Source organism: Amorphotheca resinae (genome assembly GCF_003019875.1).
Source record: "Amorphotheca resinae ATCC 22711 unplaced genomic scaffold M430scaffold_13, whole genome shotgun sequence".
Taxonomy (NCBI): domain Eukaryota; kingdom Fungi; phylum Ascomycota; class Leotiomycetes; order Helotiales; family Amorphothecaceae; genus Amorphotheca; species Amorphotheca resinae.
The window spans coordinates 362,890-383,382 of record NW_020194483.1 but is presented as its reverse complement, the minus strand read 5'-3'; the positions used below and the strand labels follow the sequence as shown (position 1 = coordinate 383,382).

Sequence of the window (20,493 nt, the reverse complement as noted above, 5' to 3'; positions counted from 1 at the left end):
GGAAATATCTTACATTTTGTCACCTACCTCCTGTTCCCCACAATGCCTTTTAGCATTAAAAAAATACTCTGAATATACCCAGGCAAAGCATGTATGATATGTATTCATTCTCACCTGGGACAGGCTTATATCAATCAAAAACTGAGACTTTGGCCAAGGACAATACGTGGAGACCTTAGAGTTGTTATCAGAATATTGGAAGCTTTCTGGATGTTATATGTTTCAAACTCTCACAAGCTTTGTTCAGAATATTTTATTGTCCAAAAGCCTCAATATCAAAGACAAATGGTGCAAAGTCGAAGAAAGAAGACTTCCATCCATCCTTCTGTACGTGGGCCATAAAAGCCATCTGCAATATCTTGCAGAAGAACATCTCTCCTCTGCTCGGTCTTCAATTTCCATTTCTCGCCCTGCTGCTTGCATCGTTTGCTTAATTAGTCTCGCAGTTGTTGTTGTCCTTTGCCTTTTATCGACCTTGGAACCTTTACTGATAGCAGATACAGCATCACTGCTACTATCCATCTTTAATTCGATAAGCGCATCTGGGTAAACAACTGTAGATGAGGGCTCCAACTATCTTGGCACTCCTAGATCCATCAAAAATTCTAAATTCTAAAGATACGTGACCAGAAGTACGCATATATATTGTAAAAACCAAAGACACCCATAAACTTTTGACCCAGAGCCTAGATATGTTCTTCGGATACGAGATCCAACTATGGACCCTTCGAATCATGAGAAGGGACCCATCTACACATCCCCATATTCATCTTCTTCGTCAACATCCTCTTGATTCAACACCGCCTTCTCTATCAACGCCAATGTTGTCCTTAGCGGGAGCCCTATAACATTATCCGCCGCGCCCTCGATCCGCTCAATCAGCAAACTGCCCATGCCCTGTAACCCATAACCGCCCGCCTTGTCCACGCCCTCTCTCGTCTTCACGTATGCTTCGATCAGCTCATCGGTTGTGTCTGGCGAAAACACGACCTTGGTCTCCTCAACTGAGGTTTCTGTGTTGTAGCCCGGGTAGCGGGCATCTTCCCGCGGCGCGAGCACCGCCACCGCCGTATAGCATTTATGTGACTTCTGATCACGCAGCATCTTGAGCATATGAATATGATCCCTCTCATTGCGAGGCTTCTCCAGGATGCGGCCAGCGTTAGTGACAATCACGGTATCGGCGGAGATCACGACGGCGGGGTCGGGGATCGAGGCCAGCGAGTTATCGAGGCAGGTGGTGTATACATCGAGGCATTTCTGCATCGCGGTCTGGAGGACATATTCGAAAGGCCCGAGCTGTTCTTTGGACAGGTTCTCGGGTTTTGTGGAGGGGATGATTTCGAGGTTCGGGAGCCCGAGCTTTGTGGGGTTAGCTAGGGGTTGGGGTGGGGCCAGGGGAGAGGGGAGGCGGTACAGTGGAGAGGATTTGCTTGCGGCGAGGGGAGGCCGATGCAAGGACTATTCTCTTTCCTCGCAATTGGTTGAGGACGGGTATATCGAGGGGGAAGGGGGCGCGAGGCATAGGCTTGCCGCTTGTTGTCGCCGATGGAGGAGGCCCTGGTCTTGTGGGAAGAGCGCCATGTTCGATTGCAGCCGCCTCATACGATGGAGGCGGTCCCTTGGGCTCATCGGCCATAGCTGATTCCTCTCTTGTGCGTCTATGGACGTGTCTGAAAAACTCGAATCTCGAATATCAAAACGAAAGTTCTCCTGAATGCTGACGCCCGTGGCCGAGGTCTGTCGACGTTCCTGCAAGGCTGCATCACGCTTGTCCCAAAACGGCATGGTTCATAGCGGCCCCAAGCCTTGCGCAGCGGGCACGCATGTGACAGCCGCGAATGTGATCCGGGCATTCGGCCATCCTCGACGACAAAGAGCCAGACCTCTGGAGGTCATGTAAAGTTCCCACGAGCCACTTCGAATGACCCGCTCCTGATCTTGAGCCTGTCGCCCATCATGTCTACGTCACCTGCCCGCGAAGGCTCTGCGAATGCGGGCTCGTCGAATGGCAACTCGGACGAGAAACCGAGATTGAGCGAACATGAGAAGAAGGCTAACCATATTGCCTCTGGTAAGCTATTCTACTCTGTTCCTTCTACGTCCTCATAGTTTTGCCTTTGCATCTTGTGGGGTAGAGCTAAAGAGCTAACCATCCTTCAATAGAACAAAAGCGTAGACAGGCAATTCGGGAAGGCTTCGATCGTCTCACAGAGTTGGTCCCTGGTTTAGAGGGACAGGGGAGGAGTGAGAGCGTGGTGCTGAAGAAAACGGTCGATTACATAAAGGGGCAGTTGGAAGAGAGGAGAAGGTTGATCCAGAAGATTGAAGAATTGGGTGGTCAGGTTGAGGAAGGGATGAGGCGGACTTGAGGGCTGGCATGTTTAAATTACGACTTGATGTGGGCTATGATGCGGCAGTGACATATTTTTACGGTGTTCTGGGTCTGTGGATGTGCAACAGGTGGCATCGGACGTTGCATGCCTTGGGAGTCAGAGGAGTCTTGATTTGCTCGTGAGGTACATAGTCAGCATCGAACAGTCGACATGGAAAAGTGGCAATGGGTTTCCCTGAAGCATGCAGCTCGGATGGAATACATATATTTTACAGATCTATAGTCCACAACAAGTATTTGTACATTCAGAGAAAGGACTCCTCTAGGCTGGCCAGCACCTGCCTCAACTTTAAGGGGGATATCGTAAGCTTTTTGAGATCCGCCGCCTCCAGGGGTGGTGAAGGGCCCCTCTTCTCCTCCACCTCCACCTTCTTGCGCGTCTTCTCCCGTTCCACCTCTGTCCGAAGAATTTCATTATTGCGAATAAGATCGCGACGATCCGAAATTCCAGTCATGTCAACAGTGACGTTCAGCATGTTAAGGTTGTCTTTGCCAACGATTGCAATGACACCATATCGTTTTCTCTTTGCCTCGGATAGCTTTTTACCCAGCGATCGAGCACTATCATCAACATCAACTGAGATCGAGGACCCGTGGAAATGGCTGGCCTTGATTTCGGCTTCGGAGAAATCTTCCTGCGTGTATTGGGTATCGTATCCGCTGATGACCCGCGCAGCATGGCGAGCCCACTTGACAATTTTTTCATCATCGTTAATGGTGAGTATGATAACCTGACGCGGATTTAACCAGAAAGGCCATCTTGAATGGTAATTCTCAATCAAGAGCGCCATGATTCTTTCGACGGAGCCCAAAACAGCTCGATGTATGAGAACTGGTGTGGCTGAACCTTGCGAATGATCCGGGTCCGCCGATGTCAGTCCCTTTTTCTCGAGTTCTGGGGCTGGCGCTTGATACTCAAGTTCAAAGCGCTTTGGGAGCTGAAAGTCGAGCTGTATCGTAGCAGTCTGGTGCTCCTTCCCGTCTGAATCTTGTAAAATTATATCAATCTTTGGACCATAGAAAGCACCATCGCCCTCATTCAGAGTCCATTTCAGGTTACTCGCATCTAATGACTGCTTCAGAGCCTCTTCCGCGTTGTCCCACTCCTCGAGCGTCCCAATGAATTGGTCCTTCGGACGCGTAGACAAAGCCAATCTATATGGACCAAGGCCGAGTACATCGTATGTTAACTTCACAAAATCCAAAGTCCTTGATATCTCCTCACGAATCTGCGAAGGCCGACAAAATATATGCCCGTCATCCTGGTGAAACCTCCTGACCCTCGTCAACCCACTCAAAGCGCCGGATATTTCGTTCCGATGCAATGGACTGAAATCGGCATACCGTATAGGTAACTCTCGATAACTTCGTTGCTTCGATGCAAAAAGAAGACAATGACCTGGGCAATTCATGGGTTTCAACCCGTACTCCTCGTCCTCACCGGCCTGCCGCCCTTCTTTTTCGCCTGCTGCTCCCCGGCCTGTGACAGAATACATATCGTCGGCATAGTTCTCCCAGTGTCCTGATTTCTCCCATAATGACTTCTTGTAGATCGTAGGCGTAATAACTTCCTGAAATCCGAAATGTTCGTATTGTGCTCGCAGAAAATTGGTCAACTTATTGAACATCCGAGCGCCTTTTGGCAGAAAAAGAGGCGACCCAGGGCTGTATACGGAAGTCGTGAAGAGTTCCTGCTCGACGCCCAGGTGTCGATGGTCAGTTAGGGGATTGCTGGTGGGTTTGGCCTTGCTGTCGGCCGCAGCTGGCGTCTCGCACGAGGTACAATAGCCATGTCGAATGACCTGCGGCCTTGGTGCCCCGCGACAAAAGCCGTGTGATGTCGTTGGACGGGCTCGCAATAATCGTAGAGCTCTCGAGGAGCGCATCACTGCTGTTGCACCTGTTGGAGGTGGGAAAATCAAAGCTGTTTTCCCGAAGTGGTTCGCGCCCTCTCGCATCAGCAGTCGCCTCGGATCCCTGCAATTTCTGGAGCTCTGGGCCCCAACGCGATCATCTGCCAACGTCAGTCCAACCGCACGGCTGACAGGTATTTGGCCTTTTCTATTGTATAACTCTCCTCCCCTCCTGATCCATCTCTCTCCTATGGTCCTCTATTGCTGTCTATTGAATCCTGGGTGCCATTATTCTTTTCCCCAACAGTCCTTTTACCGTCTGTTGTGTTTCTGTCCCATTTCCATCCAAATTGCAATAGGCAAATACTTGCGCGCCAGCCGTCCTTTGCTTCAAAACTAATCACCCGACTGAGTATTTGATGCAGCGCGATGCCTTCAGGTATGCCGAAGTCACAGCTCGATGGATCTTGGGTCGTGGAAGGAGAAGATGAGAGTCTAGAGTACTCACCAGAGGAAGGATCCCCGCTGCCAAGGGCAACTCCTCGAAGATCAACAAGAAGCAGCAATAGGTCCCCTGAACCGGAGCTGATAATGCCATCGTTGGATCCTGAGACCTTGGAGGCTTCTTGGGCAGATACGACCAGTAGCAGCACAAGACCCAGAAGAGGAATACGCTCAACAGAAAAGGAGAGTCGCAGAAGGATATCTCATCGCGTGGAGAGTATTGGAAGTCCAGAGAAACGTCTTAGGACAAAGACATTCATGGACAAAACACCCTCAGTTTCTTCAGACTCGGCATCTACATTACGACCAATCCCGAGAGAAGCCAACAGCTTGCAGGACATTATTGACGTCTGCATCGACTATTCTGGCATCATGGCGTCCTGGCTATTCGAGGTCGTGGGCGGTTCGCTTCAGGTTCTCAAGAGGCCCATCTCCTATCTGCTTGCTGTCTGGCTTCTATTTGGGATGGGTGTCATGCTCAGGAACCTCGTCACTAACTCTGTCTACGCATCATTATCACCCATTTGCCGAGTGCCCGGCATATCCTTTCTCAATCTACCGTTTTGTCCTACCTATCAAGGCGACGCCGGTAATGGGCCTCCACCGGTCGAGTTTGACCAGTTGATGACGATGCAATCTAAGTTTGAGGAGGTGATGGAGGAGAGTGCTAGCAGTGTTTCGCTACCAATGGATATGAAGCACGGAGAGGCGTCTATACGTGATCTACGTCAACTTGTGCGCTATAGCCAGCTCAGCTCCAAGTAAGTTAGAACTTCAGATCACTTGGCCGCATACCTTATATCTCCTTTCTGCTGTGGCACGTGACTTCTTTTGGCTTAGTGCTATCAGACAGACCTATCTACATCATTTACCCGTCAGAGGCGGCCGACTAACTACTTCTATAGGAACGAGCTCGTTCTTGAATTCGACGGATTCATTGAGACTGCTCGAGTCGCATCATATGATCTCCAAAAATTCAACAGCCACGTCGGTCGAGCTGTCGACCAGGTCATTTCGATCACGCGTTGGACGAGTCGAGTTCTAGATGGAATTCAAGAACGCGATGTCGCTCGCGGGGCAATCAATGCATTCATCAGCGACAAATTGTTAGCTCCATTCCAACCGGTAAAGTTCACTGAGAGTATCCTCCTCGACCAGTATATCCAGCATACTCGCCTAGTAGAAGAAGAAATCTACAAATTGATCAGTGAAGCCCAGGCTCTACTGTCAGTACTCAATAACCTCGAAGATAGACTAGAGGTCATCCATGGAATCTCAACTCGGGATGGAATTCATACTCAAGCCATGAAAGACGAGGTCCTATCAAGCCTCTGGGCTATGGTGGGGGGAAACCGCTACAAGCTAAAGAACATGGATCGCCAACTCAACTTATTACAACAAGTCGGTGTTTATCGCAAAAGTGCAATGGCCCATGTCTCGGGAACTATCCTCCGTCTTCAAGCGATCGGCGCTGGATTAGAAGATTTGCGCGAGCGCGTAGGGTCTCCAGAGCTACTGCGGGATAGGGCTGATATTCCCCTTTCTGTCCACATCGAGAATATTGAACGTGGTGTGGAAAGATTAGAAGAAGGAAGAAGAGCTGCACGCAAAGTGGAGGACGAGCAAATCCGAAAAACGTTGGAGCGTGGGCAATTAGAAGGGTCACTTATAGATTGACACAGGGCGATATGAATTATAACATGGATCAAGCGCTCCATATATTCCCTAGCGTACCCTGCGGGTAAGGCCGTTAGTTTGGTTTGGCGTTGAGGCTTTTAAGTATGCTATGACATGCCGGACCGGTGTCTGGTGCAGGAACTGGCTTGTTGTCATGATTTGTCTTTCTGCTTGCCTACTTAAAACTAGAGAGGTTGAATAGGACATTTCCCTTTTTTTTGGCAACATCGTTACTCCCGTGCTTCAGAACGGAGCATTTTTTTCGTTATTTCATTGACTCATTTTCTCACATATGCACCACCTTGGAGCCCCTGGCCATCTTTGCTCATGATATAAGTATACAGAGCATCGAGCGTCATAGCTTATCAGCCACTGTATCAACAATATCTCAAGACAAAGCTGCGTGATAACGAGCACTCCATACACAGCCAAACCATATCAAGTGTGTTTATGAAACAACCGAATTATATCCGCAATGCTCCCTATCGATGGGTCAAACCATCTGCTACACCTAACACTGGAGAGTTGTCTGTGCGTTTTCCCACCGTCATAGGACGCAATACCGAGAGGACAGTTGTCAACCCCAAGGACTTGCTCCAAGTGTCCACATTCTTGAATCGTCTTCGTCTCAACTAGTTCCCGTTTTCGATCTCTTATCATAACCTTGGAACGTTTGCCCGCAATTGATTGAACCGAAGGGCCATTAACAGTCTGTCTCGTCTGCCTATAGGAGCCACATTGCCTCCAACCAAGTCATCGTTTCCCAAGTCATCTTCAAGCCGTGTTGGCATACTTCGAACACAAAGTTTGCGATCCTTATAAATGGCTGAGATTGGCTTCAGTCATCTACCTTCGATGTATGGAGACTCTGCTGCCACTTCCAGATCGTCATCACCCATGCCTTCAATGGATGGGACATTAGGGCTGCGATCCTCAACAACCCATAACAGACTTGAAGCATTGATTGAGAAGTCTAGAGATGTTGCGGAAGAGGAGGCAAGGTCACAAATGCCTCGGATATTTGGTAGCAATACGATATCAGATTATTCTACCAGGCCAGTCGTGGAGCACGAAGAGCAAACTGAAGAGCCCATCATCGATAAGAAAGCAGGCACTCGGGAAAGCTGGACTGTGCAAAAGAAGATGTGGGAATTCGTCAAGAATCCAGCTACCGAATTGCAGAAGTGGACGAAGGGTAGAGCAAAGAAGATGGAGAACAAGGGAGATTATGCCGCAGTGGAAGAATACGATTGCGCAGCATTCTCAAAAAGGGACCAACGGGATAGCTTCAGCAGTTGCGCGCCCCCAAATTGCTCCCGAACCTACAAGGAGATAAAAAATGTCAAGGAAGCTGAGCACGCTAAAGCCATGATAATAAAAGAGGGTGGTAATTCTTCATATATCCGTCAAATGGTCTCTGCTTTAAAAGAGTCACAACGCGTAGCTGACCAAAGGTCGCTAAGGAAAGGCAAAGAGAAGGAAGTAGCCAGCAGGGACAATACCCAGGAGACCGTCTCAAAGCGTCAACAGCACCGGAACGAAGCCCGAGACAAGTCTTCTCCGCCGGCTGCGGTCATCTGGTATCCCGAGTTTCAGTTTCAACCACCTCCAAACTGCAACTACCTTCTGTTATCTCAAGCGCACGGATTTTCGGATAGTGAAATACAAGAGATGCTCTGGTTCATTGGGGAAGTGATGCTGGGCCTTACTTCCCCTATAGATTGGTTGATAGATAATACCCACGCCACTCGGAGGAGAGAAGCATTTCAATGGAGTGCCTCGCACCCTCTCGGACTTCCAGAAGACTATCCACATACTTTTTCTTCCCCCCAGTCTCCACCCTTTCGTCGTGCATCTTGGATTCCTAAGAGTTTGAATAGGGATTGGATGGTCATTCCCCTGCCGTACCTTGCACCTGACTTACCAAAGCTCCCACGACATCGAGTTCCTAGCGCATCTTCACCTCGCGGCGCTATATTCCCCTCTCCTTTCGTATCACCGTCTGCATCGCCGACAATCGCTGGCGCCTGTACCTCAAGCGCTCCCAAGCCTCCTCCAAAGATGGAGACATGTGCATCTGATGCCGTGTCAGTGTACAGAGCACCTCTGGAAACACCTAATCCCGAGCTGCCCCCTCTCCGGCCAATCGTGCACCTCAACGCCTCAGCTTCCCGATCGACACCTGAGTTGAGCCACCTTCCTCGACTCCGCCTCGACACATCAGCACCCTCCCGCATTGGGCCCGGGCCGCATGTACCCAACAACACGCCCCAAACCGCCGACAGCTCCACGTCAGCTGGCATGACACGCCCAAATAGTGAGGACGGTACCCGAACGTCCATATTTCTGAACTTTGCGCAAGAATCTGAGCATACCAAGCGCGGGACGCTGGTTGATGATTCAGAAAGCACTGCTGTCGATTCGCAAGGACGAAAGGATTCGGGATATGGATTATTCTCTTCTGAGTCCCGTATGGCCGAGAGGCGAAAACTAGGAGGACTTCGGAATGCCTCTCCTGGTGGGGAGTAGGAGTTAGCTGCGAATTGGCGAAGTCGATATAGTATCCTTCAAATTGAGTTACGAGTATCTCTTCTTGTATTATATCTGCCATTTTTTGGAACGTAAAACTGTCTTAGATATAATAATAATATTCGTCTTCCTTTCTTTGCTGGTCGTATAGTAGGTATCATGTCGGAAGCTCTGCGAGCATAGGGGGCTGATTTCTCGTAGTATACTACGCTCGCTTCAGTTGTTCTACAAGCTCTGAACCGTGACTAAGTAATCTTTGGGAAGTTGTCTTAGGTGGGTGGATATAGGATTTATAGATCTTAATTGTATTATTAGGAGAAAGTTTAATACCCCAGTCTTCCTTGTTGAGCCAAGTTTGTTATCTTCTCCTTTATAATTAGCAACCCTCGACATCAAGTTTTGGTTCGGTCGAATACAAGCACCAGAAAGAGAACCGACGGGGATCGGGTTGTCCATCATTGCAGCTCCCTTATGATATCGTAACATATCGTAACAATAAATCCCATCGTCGGAGAGAATACTTTTTTTTTGGTATTACCTGTCAATTTATCCATATCCAATTACAATTCATAGTAGTACTTTTTCAAATTGCTCAGACGCCGAACCAAAAGGGATATCATTTTTAGCCCCAAAACGCACCCTTCCCAAACGCCAACCCCAAGCCATAGCCCATCACCGATAGATAATCTCCACATCTCCCTTGGGGAATTTTCTCAGGCGCTCCATGATCTTAGAATCTGCCATGTTCTTCTCCGTTATGATCTGATCAAAGCAATGACAGCCATCCGTGTACTTCTGCAGGACATCTCCGCCCTCGACCGGCATGCTCTGTCCACTTACCAACGAAGCTATATACTGAGACGAGACTGCATATTTATGAACTCGGTATATCAGCCCCTTGATTACCCCGAACTGGATGAAGCGCCGGACATCGATGTAATTGAAGACCGGGAAGCCTTGATCCATATGCATCTTAAGCCATTCCTTGATGGTACGGCTAGTGCAGAGGGAGGTGAAGAGACGGCAGAGGTAGAAATTGGGAAGGCGGGGCCCGTTGATGTACACGTAATTGGCGCACTCATTTTGCAGGCCATCTTTATCGGCGATGAAATCGTTGATTTCCGGAGTCGGGGCGTAGATGTTGCCGAAGAGGAAGAGATCGAGCATTAGGATCGAGTCGTAGTATAAGAGGTGTTGGAGGGCGATCTTGGTCAGGCTGAGAGCAACGTCCGCGTCGTGCGCAATGCGCCGCACGTCTTTGATCCCGTCGATGTGGTGGATGACTTTTCTCATGGTGAGATCCCAGGTGTCGTCCATGATGTCGGTGAATTTGATCTTGGAGATTGGAACATGCCATGACTTGACAGGGGGCGGGTGCTTGTGGACTGGAAAGAGCTTCATATTTATAGTATTGGCATCGTCTGCATTGGATCAGCCCCAGGCCTTGATTTCACGTGATGGCTGATACACACCAACAGGAATCATGCACTCATTGTAGTTATTGAGATCCTCCTTGATGATCTCAATCAGCGCGGCAATTGAGCGACGATCCTGAGAATTCGAGATGCCTTCCTCACTCAAGAACTGATTCTGAATCTCCATCTCGGTGAAAGTACTCGCCAAGCGTCGGACCACCGCTTCGTACGGGATCTTGTCAACCTCGGTGCCGATGACGATACAAAAGTTGAACATGAACTCATTACGCTTGTACTTCTCGTTGTCGATGCAGACCGGGTGTCCAAGGATGCGGTATTTGTTTTCGGGCTCACAGATTGTGACATAGCGGTTGCAAAACGCCTGTCGCGGGATGATGTACTCGGATATTGTCTCGAAGTCAAACAGGCGAGGCTTGTCAATATCTGGCTCTGGAACAATGCATCCTGGTGGGCTTTGGTGAACGACTCTTGTTCCTGCGGGAAGTTAGAGCGGGAACATAAACGTCTCCTGATGATTTATACAGACCTTCCTCGGGCAGAAACCGGGCGTAGAAAATACCCTGTATCATGATGAGGCCCAGTGGAGGTCAACAATTCAAGTCTTATATAAAGCTGCCTCCTTAGGTCAGATTCTCAATCTTGGAAGCCATTTGATTCCTACAATACCTAATCAGTCGTGTACATTGGAGATAGGGGAGGCAAGTGATGTCGAATATAGCTCGCTAATCGGCAAAATATCCGGCATCCCGATTGGCCCGACAGATTAATAACCGAGCGATGAAAATCTTCCCCATTTCTGAACGGGTTTTTATCTTCTCTACGGATTATTCGTCAAGATTCATGGATTCATGATCCACGAGTATCTGTTTTGCTTTGGGAGCGATTTGGATAAAAAATTGTTCATTATGAGTGTTTGAAGGTCTACAGGCGCGCGTCAAGTGTTGCAAGCGCTCTCGAGGCTTCCCCTTATTGTCACGTGATTGTATCATTTCCGCCCCCTTTCTTGTATATCCCACCCCTTGGAGAGACAGCGTCGAGAAGAGGTGTCTTAGCGGACAGCAAAGTATAGACTAGAACCATTTCTTTTAGAGTTGACAGCTATAATATCCGAGATCTCGCATCTCTACCAAGGTCATCCCAGCGGCAAAATGACCGTTATCCAATCCCCCTTGGCAGCCCAAGACGGTACTTACTAACTGATCTTCCTCGTACCCCCTTAGACCTTACTGATATGCATTCTAGCTTCCCTCCCCAGTCTTCGGAGTAAGCCCTCCTTCAAAACCCTCCGCAACGCTCTCGAAAGCCTAGCCATTCAACCCAATTCCTGGACCGGAGCTTCCGATAGCCAAGATATCAAAGCCCAGGACCCCAAAAAAGTAAACCGGTATCTGCTTTCCGTGGTCTCCAGTGATCTGAGCTGGCTTGAAGATGGCGGTGCAGAAGAAGCCGTGGTCTCGGAACAGCGAGAGAAGATCTGGGAGCTAGCGAGCAAGAGGATGGCTGAGCGCTGTGGCAGAACTGGTACGTTCCATCTTCCCCGACGTCTCTGTCTCCTTTCTTCTCATAGTCCTGACCATTTCCACCAAAGCAATGCCAGAAATGACACGCACCTGGCTCATCCCCTCCTCGCCCACAGATCTCCAATTCTCGATCCGCGAGCCGCCTCTCACGGGCGATAACCTAGGTTTCAAAACCTGGGGCACCGCTTTCACCATCGCAAAGCTCCTGGACTCCCTCGGCACCTCCTATTTCTCTCATTTACTCTCCAAATCCCCCTCCTTGCCACAGCCCCAAATCCTAGAGTTAGGCGCCGGTACTGGCCTAGTCGGTATAGCCGCCGCCGCAATATGGCGTGCTTCCGTACTCCTGACGGATCTACCTGCTATTTATGGGAACCTGACGCATAATGCAGGGTTGAATGAGGAGATTGTGCGGGAGAGGGGAGGGAGATTGGAATGCGAGGTGTTGGATTGGAATACGCCTGTACTCACTTCTGACCCGGATCGGAAATTCGACGTGCGTTCTCCCCCCCACCAGTCCATCATCCATAACACGAGCTGGAAAGTCTAACAACCCAGCAGATCGTCATAGCCGCAGACCCACTCTACGACGAGGAGCACCCGTCGCTCGTCTCGCAGACGATCACCCAGTTTCTGAAGCGGGACGGCGGGGCGCGCGCTCTGGTCGCCGTCCCGTTGAGGGATGCCAAGACCGAGGAGATGGCTGTGAGCTTGGGAGCGCTGATGGCGAGGCTTGGTCTGGGGTTGGTGGGGCAGGGAAAGGAGGTGTTTTGGGACGATTGGGGCGAGGGGGGCGAGGGGGGGGATAGGGAGGGCGTTAGGTGTTGGTGGGGAGTTTGGAGGTGGGGCGTTGTGGAGTAAGGGGGTTAGTTGTACATATAGATAGAGATGTATATACCTCTCGACTAACATCAAGGACCGGACAAAGCCATATAGGTACCTATCTTCACTCGCCGTCCATCTATTGCGCTTCGCTCGCAGTCTCGCCCTCCATATACTCCGGTGGATTCAACACCTCTCCCTCGACCCAAACCTTCGCCAACTCCTGCTCAATCTCCGCCTTTCTATTCTTCCACTCGTCAACCTTCGTCAGCTTCTCTCTCAGCTCCATCAATTCTCTCTCGACGCCCATCTTCTCCTTGTCCGTGCCGATTCTTTCAAATTCCCACCCCGTGCCATCCTCACCTAGTCCCAGGGTTAGGTTAAAGGTATGATACCGCTTCAGACTAGCTCTGGTACTGATCGTGATGAGCGTGATGCCTTTATCCTTACAGCGCTCATATAACAAGCCCTCGACATCGGAGGAGACAGCTGAGGTTCCCTCGTCGATAAATGCATAGCGGGGCTCGTGATACAGAAGACGCGCGATGCACATCCGTTGTTTTTCGCCGCCCGACAATACATCTTTCCACTCCTTCCTCGTGTCCCAGCCGCCTTCGCGGTCTGGAAGGTACCCGAGACGCGCTTCTTCCAGCACGCGCTTGAGCTCGATGTCGCGGCGGCCCCGCTCGCGCATCTCAGGCTCGCCATCTGGGTAGATAACTTGATCGCGCAGTGTGCCGACAGAGAGGTAGGGGCGTTGAGAGAGGAACATGATGCCGTCGGTGCCGGTGGAGCGGGGGCGGGAGACGAGGCCGCGGTAGACGGGCCAGAGGCCTGCAACGATGCGGGCTACGGCTGACTTGCCTACGCCGTTGGCGCCGGAGATCTATCTTCATTAGCATTGAGAAATAACGGTGATGAGGGGACGTACGAGGAGATGTTCGCCGGAATGCACGATTACGGAGAGGGAGTTGATGAGTTCTTCGCCACCGCGAGGGAAGAGTGAGGGGGCTACGATAGGGACGTTTTCTAAACGGACGCCGTCGAATCCCTTTTGAATTGTGCCTTGCACATCGGAAAGGGAATAGAGTTCAGGATTTGTGCCTCTTTGGGGAGGATAGGCATTTGCGTGAACGCGGTGGAGAGTCGAGATGAGAGTGTAGACTCTGCTGGTATATCCGGCGAGCTCGGAGAGATCTTTGATGGAGTACATCATTCTTCCACCGGCATCAGCAAGGGAGAGCATGAGCCGCTTGTTTGTGATAAATGCTTTCATTCGGCCTCGCTCTCTGCCCCCGCTCGCCGCGGCGTCGGCCAGTTCTTGGATACCACCCAGACCGCCCCATGCGGGCAAGAAGACCGGCAAGGCGCTCAATAAGTAGCCGTATGCACTCCAGCTATATTTGAGAACGAAGTCTTCAAGAATGTTGTAGCGGATCTTTAGCGTGTAGATTCCCTCCATCCACTTCCTCAAACTTCGAAATTCCCTATCTAGGAAATTCTTCTCCATACTCGCCCCCCCATAGAATGCCACTTCCTCAGCATTTGCAATCAGACGAGCATGAAGGCCTCTAAAGTCACCCTCTTTACGCCCTTCGACAGCTTTTAGCTTGCCAAAAGGAGGAGAGAGTCGTCGTAGAATGGTGGCTGTAAGGAAATAGTTGCTCACGATTCCGGTCAAGGCAAGAGGTCCGAGAGCTCGATATAATTGGAAGTTGAAAACCAAGAGATCTATGAATGGCTTCCCCAATGATGAGTATAGACTAGCGGCCGCCGCACAGAACTGTGTTAGATCCTGGGTGATAAACTGGTCTGCTCCTTGACCAATACCGCCGTCCAGATTTGATAGTTTGTAGTAGTTCAGGTTGTCGTTGAGGTAAAGGTCATGGATGTATCTCGTGAGACGTGTTCGGAAGGCGATTGAGACCTTCGACTGCAGGAACTTGATCATGGCATTTGTGTAGGAAGCAAAACTGCCGATTCCACACCACTGCAAGATATTAGCTTAGTTCTAGGCCTATGTGTAGTATCCAGAAAGCTCCTTTATTTCTCAAAGTCGCTCAGCCACTATAACTAAGCTAAGGTAGTAGTTGAAGAAGGGCGCTACTCAATCTCTCTGTGCACATACGGCGGAGGCTTTCGGGGGTTATCAATATATGAAATGCAATAACCTACCTTGATGATTCCCCAGATGAACGATCTTCCACGTCCGGCTACAAGATCCCGCACAATCTCACCATCCAGTCTAGCTACAACCAGAGATAGATACGTCCGGAGCATAAGGAACATGCCGTGACTTAGCAATAACCCAGTCTCCTTGCTCGTCCATCTTGGTATCATTATGCTCAGCAGACTAAGGAACTGGTGTAGAAAAGCCAGGTTGAGACCTGGCTTTGTTTGTGGAGGCGGGATCTGAGCAGCATATGGGCCACCCGCAAGGCCCGAGGCTCTGGGTGGATTAAGGAAAAGCCTGCGATGCGCATCAAAGGTCAGGGGCTTTGTAGGATGTATCGTGACTTTTGAAATCGAGTCTTTGTATGGGACAAATATCACCCGAGAGCCATCTTTATTCTTCAGCCCGGAATTCCTTCGGTGTAATCGCTGCCCCTGCTCCTTTTCTGCTGTGCGTTTGCTCCACCATCGTTTGCCTCCAGCCCAGCCGGCTATGATAGAGAGCGCAAGCAAGCATGCTCCGAGCAGTCTTGTTGCTTTCGAGGTCCGCTTCAGACGTTGGCGCAGGAGGTTGGTATACTGATGGTAAAGCGCAGCCAGCGGGTCGGCAGAGCCTCGCAGAGTAGATTGAACCGCCATCGCCCCCTTAATCGTGGTCTTTCCAGGTGTCGTGGATGGTCCTTATGCGTGCATTGTTATGGCCTCATTGGCCCGATTGCCTCGTCCGGCGAGCTCCAGTCGCGGGTTCGACTGGTTGGTTATCGTCTCGGTGTAGAGCGTTGATCCTATACAGCAGATTCCCAATAGCCAATCTGTTCTTTAGCTGGCTGAAAGAGAAACGTATAGACCATGGCCATATACCTCTCTGGATGGAGGATTGTTGATGCTCGTGGTGCTCGTCGATGCTCGTTGATGCAATGCAGACCTCAGCCGAGGCATGTGAAAGCGCATCACGTGAGCCGTTGAACGCCGGGCCCCATTCTTTACCTCCAGCGCTGGATTATGATAGGATCATGCTGCTGCTTACCCCACGTTCTCCATCCACGAATTCCATGGTCCGACCCGCCGGCCCAGATAAAGAAAGGCAGCGTCTTTATCGGATTCACGAGCTTCAGAAGTTGAAGGAGGGGACATGGTCAAGGATGTTGTGATGCGACAGGGCACAAGTGCTCCCCATACGGAGTACAGGACCCTTCTTCCTCTCGAGCCTCTCCGGCTTCAATCCAAATTATTGTACAGTAACTCCTCTACAGGCTGCACCCGTTCTCCGGTAGGAAGCTTCTCCGCAAACACGCGATTCATTCAGTGCGTGCGGCGGAATTGGATAAACGGGTCCGCGTTGACGCCCCTTACATCGCGGGCCGTCAGAACAAGACGAATCATAATACTCTCTTCTCGCAACCTGGTTAGCAATACGGTACGGCTTCAGAAAGCGGAAAACGTCATGCCAGCTAACAGGTACAATGTACAAATGCTCTGTACTTTGTCCTCCCCACGTCGGGCAGGGCAGCGAGCCGATAGGCCACACGATAGCCGCCCGCCATCCGGAGCTTTGATCTCAATAGTTTCTGCAAATCCATGGACCCTGAAGTTTGAACGCGAGTCTGGGACGCCGGGCAGATCTAAAAAGCATGACAATAGTGGACTGGGGACACTACTGGCATCGTGAGCACGGTACGAACTTCGAAGTATATCCGGATTTCTATTCCTGGAGAACGGCGATCCAAGCTGGTGTGCTGCCCCAGCGTTTATATCAACTCCATACAAAGTTCAAACCGAGGAGCGGACTGGGCAGTGTGGGCTGGACCAGCATCGACCACAGTATTGAGTAATCCACGGCAGTTGCGATTCTTGCAAATGGAAGAGCCGGTGGCATATCCCAGACTCCTCCCAGAGAGACATCTTTTGAAGCAGGGTGGGGGAATGGCTCTGATAGGCTGGATCCTCTCCTGTTCTTGAAGGGAGGGCGTTTAATATGGCATCCTATTGGGTTGTGGGTGAGTCAATTGGTGATGGGCTGTGAATGGCCGACGCAACTCTACGACTGCACGCAACGGTCAAGAGGTCTCGGGATTCAAGAGTGAGTTGAAGCTTCAGGATTTCCGGGATTCCTGGATTCCTGGATTCCTGGACTACTCCTAGTCGCACCAAGGATCCGCTGGAACTGTGTGCATCCTCCGTAGCTTGGTCTGATCGTCTGGGTGTGCGCGTGCCCGACGAGTTCGAAGAAGCGCCCACGACTGAATCCTGCATACCTCGACTTACATAATCCTGGTGGAGGTGGTGTTAGACTGTTAGACTGTTAGTGGTCCTCAGTGCAGTTATCCGATATCCAGGGATGCTCCTAGTCCTGGTCTCAGAGACAAATCCCGCTGGCTGCTGTGACTGCGACAGCGACTCTATCTGGTGCGGTCGTAGAAGAAGCACCCTGCGTACTGTGCATTGTGCATTGTGTGTTGCGTTGTTGTAGATATCCGTTCTGTACACTGCTGCACCACGGACAGTATCGACGACTACTAACTGGAGCCGGTTTTTGGGTCAATCTCGCTTAGTCCTCCCTCTTCCCGCCATCCCCCATCTAGAACCTCAGCCTTTCTCCCGCTCGTTGAACTTCGGTCTCCCTCCCTCTCTCTTTCAGAGACCAAGAGCCCTTTCGAAAGAATCGATCTACGGTCGGAGCTTCACTGTACGCCCTACATCAGTCGTCGCACAACTCCCTCGGTGACAGCTCCCCCTGATTCTTGAATCGCATCGCCCGCGCTGCTCCCCCCCCGTCATTCAACGCCTCACGGGTCGTGGAAGCGGTTCGAGATCCCCATTTTGAAGCTGCTGCGCTCCATCACCGCGCGGAATCGATAGCGCGTGGAGAAGGCACAGAGTATCAGATACCCTGCTGGATTCTGCTGGCCGATCGTGGTCGTGGATTGCCCTCGATGAGTAATGAGGTTGCTCCTCCGACTGAGCAGGATCTTAGCCGCTCAGCTTCATTAGCTGGCACGAAGGGGAACAAACCACCCGCGCTCGATACCTCGAACTGTATGTACTTGCCCCCAAACATGCGGATCTATTGTTAGCGGCATCTCGGGACGAGATGTGCCTGTGATAGAAGTGCGAAGATCTATGCGTAACAGAAAGCTAACTATCAGATGCAGCCACAGACGCTCCCCACCCTCCGAGTTCATCGACACAAGCGACTTCGATCGCCCAGAACACCATCGCTACCGAAGAGTCCGGGAGAACAGCGGTGACGGCGTCGCAGAACGAGAAGGACTTCTTGAGCGGAGCGGGCGACGTGCAGGAAGTCTCCCAGAAGAACAGGGGGCTCCTTCATGTTCCATCTCGATCCTCTTCTAACAAGATACAACCATCGCCGACATCAACCGGCCTTAGTGGAGCGACTGCTAGTGATCCGAGGGAGAGCATAGACGGCAGATCGAGGGAGTCGAAGAGGAGCATTCTTGGCAGGCGGCGGAATGGTAGTGCCACAAGCAGCAGGATGTCGATACCACCACGAGGCACCCCAATAGGTGTTTCTGGGAACGTGAGTACCACAACTACCAAGGTCACTGCACCTCGATTGTCCAAGAAAAAGGGCATCTTATCCTTTCTTTGCTGTGGCGTTCCGGATCATGAGAGTGTGGTGGAGTCAAACGAGCCTGCCGCACCAGCCAACAGAGTTGCGAAGGTCCCTGCCAGACGTCCTACCGTAGCCAGCAGGTCAGAGAAGGCTGGGGCAGAGCAACAGAACGATATCGTGGCTCAATCAAAGACGGAAAAGGAGGCTATTGAACAAACCGAAACGGGCAATGATCGAGATGATGTAACGGGTCTAGATTCAGGCAGAACCGTACAGTCTGAAGCGGATCAGCCAGCAGGGCCTAATAGGGAACTGAACCTTCCTGGTGATGCACGTGATCAACCATTGCCTGAATTACCCAAAGAATCGGGACCAAGCACGAGCTCGGTTGGCCCATCAGTGGTTATTCAAGCACCTGCAAGGACATCGTCGACACGAGCGACTGCGGCACCCGAATCAAGTGAGGGGCCGAAGGACGAAGAATGTGATGTCGCCGTCCAAGATTCAGAACCTCTGCCAAGCGACACAGAAACAGTCCCAGATGATGCCGTTCCTCGGGGAGACGAGGTCGTCCGAGCTGACCTATCTCTACCACCTGCACCCCAAGCAGATGGAAGTGAAGAGGCTGTACCAGAGACAGCCGAGGCAAAGCAGCAGTGGTTACTTCCCCCAGTTGCACCGCGGTTTAAGGGGAAGAAGTGTTTGGTTCTCGATCTCGATGAGACCTTGGTCCACAGCAGTTTTAAGGCATGTTATCCTCCCCCTGTTATAAGTCACTAGCTCACAGTAAATGCAGATTTTACACCAGGCGGACTTCACAATCCCCGTTGAGATAGAAGGACAGTACCACAATGTCTATGTTATCAAGCGACCTGGTGTCGATCAATTCATGAAACGGGTGGGCGAGCTTTATGAAGTTGTTGTCTTTACCGCTTCAGTCTCCAAGGTAGGCAATACTTCCCCTTTATCCGATTTTGACACTAACCCTCTCAAGTATGGGGACCCTCTCCTTGATCAACTTGATATTCATCATGTCGTACACCATCGCCTCTTCCGCGAGAGTTGCTACAATCATCAGGGCAACTATGTCAAAGATCTGTCACAGGTTGGGCGTGATCTGAAAGAGACAATCATCATCGACAACTCTCCTACATCATACATCTTCCACCCTCAACATGCTGTCCCGATCAGCAGTTGGTTTTCGGATGCGCACGACAACGAGCTGCTGGATTTGATTCCGGTTCTTGAAGACTTAGCTGGCGCGCAGGTGCGAGATGTCAGCTTAGTCCTCGATGTCGCCCTCTGAAACACAAGAGCGACCCTGCATGCAATACCCTTGCTATCATAGCGGCTGGCGTTTGGTTGATACCTTTGGTTTCATTGTAGACTGTACTGTTTTATCTATTTAATGGGCATGGCCGGCCAGCCAGGTCACTCAGAAAGGAGCGGGAATTGAAGGGGTTAAAAATTGTGGAAGAGCTGGTGCCTTCGAAGCGGTGGTTTTCTTATTCAACAAGCAGCAGACCGAGTCTTGAGTCTCAAAAAAAAACGGTACCCAGAGCGGTCCGATACTTCTTCACCCGAGCAGGACGGGCGAGCGTGGATATACTGACAGCGACACCAACAGACGAGTTTTCCTTTGTTTTACCTTCCCTTCAGCATGCGCATGGTGGCGCACAAGATCTTCCTGTATCAAAGCATAGTACCTAGTCGAGGAGGTGGTGATGCATAGAGCGAGAATAAATAGCCCTGATGGCCAAGGCATCTTGATAGTTTGACCGCAGACACCTCTCTCCATAGAGTGCCTTGGAAATGTCGGAATTGTGGAATTATAGCCCTTTTTTTTATTGTCATTATTATTACTATTACTATAATTGAGAGTATTCCATAGACACAGCACATGAATGAATACCTCTTATCACATGAAGCGTTCTCCCCGGATTCCACTATTTCTAAGTCTCACGGCGTGCTCCGCCCATGATTAGTCGCGGGTCTAGAGCCAATTGAT

At 50.7% G+C, this 20,493-nt stretch overlaps 8 protein-coding genes across 8 annotated transcripts; 4 read left to right on the top strand and 4 right to left on the bottom strand.

The window, feature by feature from the left end:
- Positions 1–750: 750 nt before the first annotated feature.
- Positions 751–1,639, bottom strand: M430DRAFT_109866 (hypothetical protein; the record flags this gene model as incomplete). Its single annotated transcript, XM_024861315.1, has 2 exons — positions 751–1,362; positions 1,418–1,639. 2 exons carry the CDS (start codon positions 1,637–1,639, stop codon positions 751–753), a joined length of 834 nt encoding a protein of 277 aa, XP_024716954.1.
- A 320-nt stretch (positions 1,640–1,959) lies between these two features.
- M430DRAFT_110164 (hypothetical protein) lies at positions 1,960–2,372 on the top strand (the record flags this gene model as incomplete). Its single annotated transcript, XM_024861335.1, has 2 exons — positions 1,960–2,074; positions 2,167–2,372. The coding sequence occupies 2 exons, from the start codon at positions 1,960–1,962 to the stop codon at positions 2,370–2,372; spliced, it is 321 nt and encodes a 106-aa protein (XP_024716953.1).
- A 112-nt stretch (positions 2,373–2,484) lies between these two features.
- Positions 2,485–4,305, bottom strand: M430DRAFT_37383 (hypothetical protein). The gene has a single exon (XM_024867115.1). It carries the CDS (start codon positions 4,279–4,281, stop codon positions 2,641–2,643), a length of 1,641 nt encoding a protein of 546 aa, XP_024716952.1. The 5' UTR covers positions 4,282–4,305; the 3' UTR covers positions 2,485–2,640.
- Positions 4,306–4,839: 534 nt separating this feature from the next.
- M430DRAFT_109650 (hypothetical protein) lies at positions 4,840–6,429 on the top strand (the record flags this gene model as incomplete). Its single annotated transcript, XM_024861295.1, has 2 exons — positions 4,840–5,513; positions 5,658–6,429. 2 exons carry the CDS (start codon positions 4,840–4,842, stop codon positions 6,427–6,429), a joined length of 1,446 nt encoding a protein of 481 aa, XP_024716951.1.
- A 3,038-nt stretch (positions 6,430–9,467) lies between these two features.
- Positions 9,468–11,055, bottom strand: M430DRAFT_61729 (hypothetical protein). The gene is made up of 3 exons (XM_024868943.1): positions 10,921–11,055; positions 10,431–10,868; positions 9,468–10,379 (listed from the first exon to the last, which is right to left on the bottom strand). The coding sequence occupies exons 1-3, from the start codon at positions 10,961–10,963 to the stop codon at positions 9,631–9,633; spliced, it is 1,230 nt and encodes a 409-aa protein (XP_024716950.1). The 5' UTR covers positions 10,964–11,055; the 3' UTR covers positions 9,468–9,630.
- A 487-nt stretch (positions 11,056–11,542) lies between these two features.
- M430DRAFT_22793 (hypothetical protein) lies at positions 11,543–12,775 on the top strand (the record flags this gene model as incomplete). The annotated part of the gene is made up of 4 exons (XM_024864769.1): positions 11,543–11,579; positions 11,637–11,915; positions 11,983–12,410; positions 12,476–12,775. The coding sequence occupies 4 exons, from the start codon at positions 11,543–11,545 to the stop codon at positions 12,773–12,775; spliced, it is 1,044 nt and encodes a 347-aa protein (XP_024716949.1).
- A 100-nt stretch (positions 12,776–12,875) lies between these two features.
- Positions 12,876–15,547, bottom strand: M430DRAFT_109797 (hypothetical protein; the record flags this gene model as incomplete). Its single annotated transcript, XM_024861308.1, has 3 exons — positions 12,876–13,622; positions 13,668–14,726; positions 14,912–15,547. The coding sequence occupies 3 exons, from the start codon at positions 15,545–15,547 to the stop codon at positions 12,876–12,878; spliced, it is 2,442 nt and encodes an 813-aa protein (XP_024716948.1).
- A 1,971-nt stretch (positions 15,548–17,518) lies between these two features.
- On the top strand, positions 17,519–20,098 carry M430DRAFT_69816 (hypothetical protein). Its single transcript, XM_024869454.1, has 4 exons — positions 17,519–17,944; positions 18,061–19,232; positions 19,282–19,431; positions 19,480–20,098. The coding sequence occupies exons 1-4, from the start codon at positions 17,842–17,844 to the stop codon at positions 19,789–19,791; spliced, it is 1,737 nt and encodes a 578-aa protein (XP_024716947.1). The 5' UTR covers positions 17,519–17,841; the 3' UTR covers positions 19,792–20,098.
- The last annotated feature ends 395 nt before the right edge of the window (positions 20,099–20,493 follow it).